The 9,047-nt window shown below is 32.4% G+C and overlaps 1 protein-coding gene across 1 annotated transcript in view; it reads right to left on the bottom strand.

Annotated features, from left to right (window-relative positions):
- Window positions 1-9,047, bottom strand: part of LOC112211915 (uncharacterized) — a gene marked incomplete at its 5' end in the record, with an annotated part of 215,970 nt that overhangs the window by 18,728 nt on the left and 188,195 nt on the right. The window contains 2 exon segments of the mRNA XM_067052310.1: window positions 2,905-3,027; window positions 8,542-8,671. Coding sequence (XP_066908411.1) covers window positions 2,905-3,027; window positions 8,542-8,671 — 253 coding nt within the window.

The raw sequence follows: 9,047 nt of genomic DNA, 5'->3' as shown, positions 1-9,047 counted from the left end.
AATAGTATAAAAAAGAGTATAAAAGTGAATATAAAATAAAAACAAAACAAAATTAAGTTCAAACCCCACGCAGTCCTCTACTTCTATTGTTAATGACCGTCTATTGAAGTAAACACCATAATTTTGAAAAACAAAACATATATGACAACATTTCTCATACGGTGATATTCCGGTTCAAACAGTAAAGACAGAGGGCCTTTAAACTATTACCACTTCACATTGAACAATCGTAACGTGTTCCAAAATCAAACTGTCGCCTTCACAAAACCAAAACCCACTCGTCTAAAACATATTGCTCGTGTTTTGTTTTCACCATGACAACCTAACACCTCTTGTCTACACAGATCTAACCAGTGTTTTTATTTCACCATGGCAACCGTAACACCATACACCAACTTTAAAAAAAAAAAAAAATCTATTTTATACGTTTTATATAATGTTATCATAAGCAGTAACTTTTCATAACAAAAGAGAAAGCAGTGCGGTGTAATGCCTTTGAAGCAGACATATTTTTTTCTCTCATCATGTTATATCCTAAATTATTTATTACTCTAATTAAAACTATGATTATAGTCAAAATTGGATGGGTAGAGGAAATAAAAAATGGCGGCTGTTTCAAAATGTTAAAAGAAATTAATTTTTCATTCGGAGCTCTATATCCTTCAAACTATCAACACATAAAACCTAATGAAACATCATTTAAAGTAGAGTAAATTTACTAAAATATAAGCCCAAATAGAGCTATTTACGTCCAATATTTCATATCTTTTTAAAAAGCAAAATTTCTTAAAAATATAAGATGAGTAGCTAGTGAATTTATTTTGAGAATTCTATATCTCAAAAACCATTCTACGTACATATGTACTATTAGTACTCAAATTAAAGCTAGTTTAATGGACTATTAAGTAGTTTGTGACATTTATCTTTGTGAGAATAGTAGATTTCATAATATTTGGTAAAAAGAAGAGTAAGTATGATTTATGAAAAACTTTATTTCAGAAACCATATGACGTACAGATGTCTGCCAGCACTCAAAATAAATGGAATTTAACTAACTATAAAATAGTTTATGACTCGTATGTTCGAAGCGTTAGTAGTTTTTATGATATTCTCATATAAATATAAATTTGGCACATGAAGATTTGTCCGAACAACAATAAATCAATTTATTTAAGAAAATATCATGAAAACTACTACTCCTACGAAGATTCGTGTGATAAACTACTTTATAGCACATTAAACTAGCTAAAATTTGAGTGCAAGCAGACATCTGTACGTCGAAGGGTTTTTGAGATATAGAGTTCTCAAAATAAATTCTCTAACTACTGATGTTCAGTGTATCTTTTATGAAATGTTGCTTTTTAAAAAGCTATATCTCGGGAACTATTGAACTTAAGTTGCTCTATTAGGGATCATATTTTAGCAAATTTACTCTGCTCTTAGGGTTTCCGGTGTTGTTGGTAGTTTCAAAGACATAGTGCTCCGAATGAAAAATTAATTGTTTTTAACGTTTTATAACAGCCACCATTTTTTATTCCCCCTACCTATACTTGGCAGACTCATCAGTTTTAACTAGAAATTATACATAGTTTTCATTAAAGTAATAAAAAATTGGGGTGAGATAACTGCCTTTTTTCTCCTCTTGGGGTCTTGTACTATAACTAGTTCCAGGGTTGCCAAATTGTGACCAACGAGAGTTTATTGGACAAAAAAAATTACTATGAAATTCCTCCCTTTAAAAAGATACTTTATTATTTACGACTAAAAATGTTATCAATGTAGGGAAACACGGACATATGTAAAAGTGGGGTTTTGTTGTTGAAGTTAATATTAAACCAAAATAGAAATAGCTTTTCTGATGTGTCCTCAAATCATATGTAGAGAAGATCTGTAGAGACACAACATTAGAGAGACGTAACATGACGTAGCAAATTCACAACGAAACAGAACTCTCGAGCCCGCAGGTTTGTAAAGTATAATTTGATTTACAGTACAGCGGGGTGGTACGGATTCGGAACCAGACTCAAACCTATATGCATATACTGGGTGTTACAGGACTAAGTCGACAAACTCCGGGTGGTGATTCTACTAGAAAGTCTAAACGAGCTATTAAAACTCTTGGGCTCTTGTACTCTGAGTAACCTAACCTCACGTTGCTGTAGACAATGGTTTCCATGTTGCAGCGGCAGGCTACTCATAGCTCCATAAGTTCCTTTGGGGCCAATACAGCACTGCCCTTCCTAATGACTCACAAGTCGGCTTTAATCCAGGAATTAGGGCTTTTCAGATTCGGCAAACATGTGGAGACCTACATTCTTTCCATACCTACATTTCTTTACATCTGGTTGGGGTGAATTTGCTTATTTATTAATATTCATGTAGACATTTATGCGTGAATTTGCTAAACGTGAAACGAAACCATTTAAAAAAAAAGGAAGAAGATAGTTGACCATATGAAGTACGTTCAAGGAAGATAGTCCGGATGACGGTCAATAAAGATATCAAAATAGTAGAAGAAAACTAGTTATTGCTATCCAACGTTTCGGCCCACTTTGCAAAGCTGTCAGATTGGAAGAAGGATGAGAACTAGTTCAGTTGCCATCTTTATTCTTTGTTTCAATCTGACAGCCCTGACGAAGCCCTGCCAAGTGGGGTGAAATATTGGTTAACATTAAAGTTTTATTCTACTATATTGATACCTTTATTGTCCACCAACAGTGTTTTATTTAGTTATGTGTGTGATTTTTGTTTCTATAGGGAAATCATAACTTTCCGACAGTTCCAATCGAACGATATATATATAAATATACATCATAGATAATTTTTAATCTACCTTTTACGCCTGCTAATAATACTATGAACTTATAGAATATCTAAATGAAGTTTGGTTTATATAATTTTTACATGTTGGGTGTGCTTAAGTGTCTGGGCTACGCTGGGTGGCAGCATCTGGTAGAGCAGCGTGTCACTTCTCTGCTTTTCCATGTTTAGTTCGCTCGCCTTCTCGGCCAAGTGGGAAGCGTACATCTGGAACAAGAAGACCTCTGTTACCATTTCAATCAATAGAAAATAAATGTTTTTTTTATTTATTCATATTTAGAACTATATCAAAAATATATACAACAAGTAAATTTGGTTATAGTTATACAATGGCATAATACAAACATGTAGACTATCTATCCATTGGTTGAACTCCAATAAAATTTTTAGAGAAGATCACGAGGTCATCTTCTATTCACAAGCCTAGGAGGATTTATCAGGTAATGCAAGAGAAGGATTGGTATCTAATTCCGACCAAATCAGCATCAAATGGAACGTTGAGGTCCTGAGGATGTTTTGATTTCTGGAAAGTAAAGAGCATTAAGGATTGGATACGAGAAGAATTAGAAGGTTTAGTGGAGCTCCAAAGATTATTTCCGTATGCTCAGATAGACTGTAGATCAATCTTTTGTATGGATTGGAAGTAATGTGATAGTCGGAATCGACGTTCGGTTACCTCTCTTTCCATTCTAAAGGCATTGCTCTTTTTGCCAATGCTAATTGAATATTCGAGGAAGTGGAAAAAGAAGATGATTCCAATAGAAAAGAAAATGAATCTGTAAATATGAACTTGTGATGCAGCTTGATTAATTCTTAGAGAAAGAGAAATAATTTATTTATCTATGCTGCCTAAATACATTAGGTTGCTATCTCACACAGCATACTTATCAATCCGTAATCGGACATATATAAATTACACATACATGGTATAATCAGAAAAAAAGAGATACAATAATAAGATATAATAAACAATCCCCCCCCTACAATTTCCTTTTACAATCCGTTTCAGTCTGTACAAAAAATACAATGTTTCATTCATTCCTATTTTTCTTTCTCATTTCTGCTCCTCCAATTTCACCCTTTCAAAATTTTTCAATTCACCCGATCAACAAATTCGATCTCCGGAATTCACCCTCCTAGATCCTCTTCAGTGACCCGCTAAGAATACAAATATTCCTTTGAATAAACCACAAAGGCTATTTATAGTCAATAGGAGTTTTTACATAGCTTCCTACTGTTGAGGGCTTCAACTCAGTTTCTTCTTTATATAACCTATATTAATAATTATTAGTCAAAACTGATGAAGATTGGAAGTAATGTGATAGTCGGAATCGACGTGCAGTTTCTTGTCTTTTCAGTCTTGTGTAAGAATTCCAAGTTAGTCGTTTGTCTAACTTTAGTACACGGTAGCGTATCTGTTCGACAGGGGTAAGAGCAACTTTATTAAAGGATACTGTTGAGCAGTCGGTAGTTTTACGACGAAGGGTAAAGATGATATGATGTGATGTGTTTTAATCCTGTAAAGTCGACACCATTCCTGAAGCTCTCACCAAACTCCAATAATTTCAGCCGGGTCTGCAAAAACACGTGAAGATGGGCGTTATCGTGATGGAAAACTATGCCTTTGCGATTATGAAACACGTGCAAATACGAAATCCCGTGTCGTAGAGTGAGTGTTGTCTGTGACCAATGCTTGAATTTGGTCATCATCAACAGTTGAAGGACGACCCATGCGCTTTGCGCCTTCCAAGTAGAGATGCGACATCGATAAAAAAAACATCGATGTTAAAAACCATCAAAAAACATCGATGTATTTCAACATCGATGTATTTTTTTAACCATTTCAGTAACATTAAGACTGTTCTAAAGACTACGCATGCTCCGGCCAGTCAGAAGTACTTTTTCAATCAACCAATAGGACATGAACTCTAAAAAACATCAATGTTTTAAAATGTCGTTGCTTATAATACATTACCCAAAAAACATCAATGTTTTTGAACAACTATTTCAGAAACATAAGGTCTGATCCAACGATTACGCATTCTACGGCCTGTCAAGAGTGGTTTTTGAAACTAAGAATCCGACATCGACTACAAAAAACATCGATGTTTTAAAATATCGTTGCTTATAATACATTACCCAAAAAAACATCGATGTTTTTTTTTATCAATGTTGCATCCTTTTTTTCAAAAACCACTTCCGACTGGCCGGTTTATACGTCGTCGTTGGAACAGACCTTGAGTTACTGAAATGGTTGTTCAAAAACATCGATGTATTTTTGGCAAAGATTTGTATGCAATGGTATTTTAATATTGAGAAAAGATATTTTAAAACATCGTTGTTTTTCTAGTCGTAATTTATCTCTATCATGTTGTTAGCGTAAAGGTTGGAGGTACTTTTTTATTCGACCACATTGATGATAGGAATCTTTTTATACTGTAAATTTTTGGTTTTCTTTCAGTTACTTTTTGAAAAAAAATGAAAAATAGGAAAAAACATCGATGTTTAGAAAACATCGGCTCAAAAACATCGATGTTTAAAAAACATCGGCTTAAAAATATCGATGTTAAAAAATCGATGTTCAGGGTAAAACATCGACATCGATGTCGCATCCCTACTTCCAAGTCAAAAATTCCGGTTCTGAACCGACCAAACCACTTACAGACGGTGCTTTCTCCTAAGGTATCATCTCCATATACGCTACAAATTTCGTTAACCTGCAGCGGATTTTCCTTTCCGGAAATAAAAAATCAATAAATGAGGAAAATGAATTTTTCTTCTCTACCATTTTGAGCAAGCAAAATACCACTTAAAGATAAGGAATCTCGGTTGAAACTGATGCATACAAGCACCTTAACTAATCCTTTTTTAGAATATGTAAACATTGAGCAAGTAAACATGATTTTATAAACACAGAGAGGATTAAATTGAAATACTGAGAAACGCAAGGACCTTATTTTACAACCCAATATATAGAAAAAACTTGGCAATAAAACTAAGACTCGGAGGACGGTAATGATATCTGTGATGTGAGATCGATACCAATGGCTCAACAGCCCCGAATTTCATTTAGGCTCCGAGGTCCTCCGGTAAACAGTAAAGTGTGCTTTACTGCCAGTTTCCGGAGAGCTATAAAAGTCCTTTTAATTATCGCCTTCTCTCTACAACGCCTGCTTCATCTCCAGTAATGAAATCCTTCATTGGAAACTGGGGTTTTTTCCATTCTAAAGGCGTTGCTCTTTTTGCCAATGCTAATTGAATATTCGAGGAAGTGGAAAAAGAAGATGATTCCATTAGAAAAGAAAAAATGAATCTGTAAATATAAACTTGTGATGAAGCTTGATGAATTCTTATTCATAAAGTAGGATTACAAATATTCCTTTGAATAAACCTCAAAGGCTATTTATAGTCAATACGTAGCTTCCTACTGTAGAGATCTTCAACGCCACTTCTGCTCAATACACCATACAGTAATAATTACTAGTCAAAACTGATGAGTCTGCCAAGTATAGGTAGGAGGATAAAAAATGGCGGCTGTTTCAAAACCTTAAAAAAACATTGATTTTTCATTCGAAGCTCTATATCTTAAAACTACCAACAACACTAGAAAATCTAAGAGAATATTATTTAAAGAAGTGTCAATTTGCTTAAATATTAGCCCTAAAAGAGCTATTTACGTCCAATAGTTCTCGAGTTATGGCTTTTTAAAAAGCAAAATTTCTTAAAAATCTACTGAAAGATTAGTAGTTACTTAGTTTATTTTGAAAAATTTATATCTCAAAAACCATTTGACGTACAGATGTCTATTAGCACTCAAATTAAAGTTAGTTTACTGAGCTAGAAAGTACCATTTTTACCATTTTGAAACTTTCGCCATTTTGTATTTCCCCTACTTACACTTGGCAGAATCAACAATTTTGACTTGTAATTATTCATAGAAAACAGGGTTTGCCTACCGCCTAAATTTAACTATACAAATGTTTGCCCAGCAACAGAGTTTTATACTCCAATAAGCAATTATTCGTACAAAAACATATGATTAACCATCCCAATACTTTTTTTTTTTCGTGAATTTCCTACTCGAATAATTAATTATTCGAACAAAAACTAATACTTTTTGATTCGTCATTATTTGACACGAATAATCAATTATTCGTACACAAACATATAATTATCAATCCGAATACTTTTTAATTAGTCATTATTTTACACGAATAATCAATTATTCGTACACAAACATATAATTAACCATCCGAATACTTTTTTATAAGTCATTATTTTACACGAATAATCAATTATTAGGAGGTTATAAATGGTTTGTTATATGGTGGTGTATTTTATATTGTTGATAATCTTATAGAGAAAAATAAATGCTAATGTTTTTAAATTTTAAATAAATAGGTTTCGAACTTGGAATAAAGAAAATGACCTGGGCAGAATAGCCTGCAATAGAAATTGTAAATTAATGTGAGGAAGAAATTCTATTGAAGATGTCCTTGAGGATGGCTAGAATGGCCGAAACGTTGGACTAGTGAGAAATAAAGTGTTGAGACAGAATTGGATACTAATTTTTGATTTATTTAATAACTAATACTTTTTGATTCGTCATTATTTGACACGAATAATCAATTATTCGTACACAAACATATAATTATCAATCCGAATACTTTTTTATTAGTCATTATTTTACACGAATAATCAATTATTCGTACACAAACAAATAATTAACCATCCGAATACTTTTTTATTAGTCATTATTTTACACGAATAATCAATTATTCAGGCAAAACAATTCGAATATTTTTGTATTCGTCAATTTTATAGATAAATAATCTTTTATTCGAAAAAATTAAATGATTAACCATCCGAATACGATTGTATTTGTGTAAAGACGACATTTTTTGTCTTAAAGAGACCATAACATGTTAGAAATCAGAAAAGTAAAAAGAAATCGATACACGGTCTTAAAATCGATATCATTTTCATATTCTGCATTCCTCAAAACGTATAAAGGGATCCTAACATATTAGAAATCAGAAAAATAGAAATATTTCGATACGAGACCTTAAAATCGATATCATTTTCATATTCTGCATTCCTCAAAACGTATAAAGGGACCCTAACATATTAGAAATCAGAAAAGCAGAAATAAATCGATACACGATGTTAAAATCAATAGCATTTTCATATTCTTCATATACGAAAACCTAAAAATCGGCCCCAATGTGTTAGAAATAAAAAAATAAAATAAATCGATACGGGATATTAAAATCGATTACATTTTCGTTTTGTGCTCGATTGAATATGTGAAATTGGACCCTCATACAGCAGAAATTGAAGGTGGTAAAAAAATAAGTGAATTTAAAAAAAATCAAATAGTTATTCCAATAATATGTATTCGACTAATTTTTTATTCGATTTAAATAGTATTTCAAATATTCAAATAAAGAACTAATCGGATTTTTTAGTCGTATTTTTATTCGAATAAAAATGTATTCGTCTCTCGTCAATCGAATACAAACTTCAAATAAAAAAGTATTCGTCTCTTGTCCATCGAATAGTTTTGCTCAACTTTGGCCAGTAATACCGCTAGTAATTCCGTTTGCAATATTACGTTAGTGTTCATTTAGATTTTGAAATTCTATATGACAACTTTGAATATTGATATGATGTAAGGTGAATCGATAAACTAAACTTTCAGGATTCGATTCGATTACTTACTTGAATGGTATCGACAGCGTTCCTCACTAAAAAGATAATTATAGGTGACACCAACAGAACTATCACTAAGATGGTGATCCCGACAGCTTCTTGTCTATTTGCGTCCCGGAGGTCAGAGTTAACGTAATCCCTGAAAAAATAAACAAATAAGTCAGTTTAGTTAAATATTTTAATAATGGGAAATTTTAGTAATAAGTGTTACAATAATAACACAAGTCTACAACTCAAAATTTTAGGGGTAGAGGGTTATGTTGTGGGTATATTGAAATCATCGTTCCGGGTTTTCGTTATTTCCAAGGGAAAAAATAACGTGGCGCCTAAGGAGAAATCTATTCTTAATTGTTTTTTTTTTCTTTTTTCCCTTTTGCGATTATATATTTTTTCTTTCTCCACTGAGCGTGGGCAGGTATAAACGATAAATATATAACTAAAGATAAATCAAAATTTGCCGTTATAATGTTTATTTGCTATCTGTGTATATTTTATTATTATTTAAGAATTTTCAT

Source organism: Halyomorpha halys, unplaced genomic scaffold, assembly GCF_000696795.3.
Source record: "Halyomorpha halys isolate HHAL.00 unplaced genomic scaffold, Hhal_1.1 Scaffold44.1, whole genome shotgun sequence".
Lineage (NCBI taxonomy): Eukaryota > Metazoa > Arthropoda > Insecta > Hemiptera > Pentatomidae > Halyomorpha > Halyomorpha halys.
This window is presented reverse-complemented; position numbering and strand designations above follow the sequence as displayed.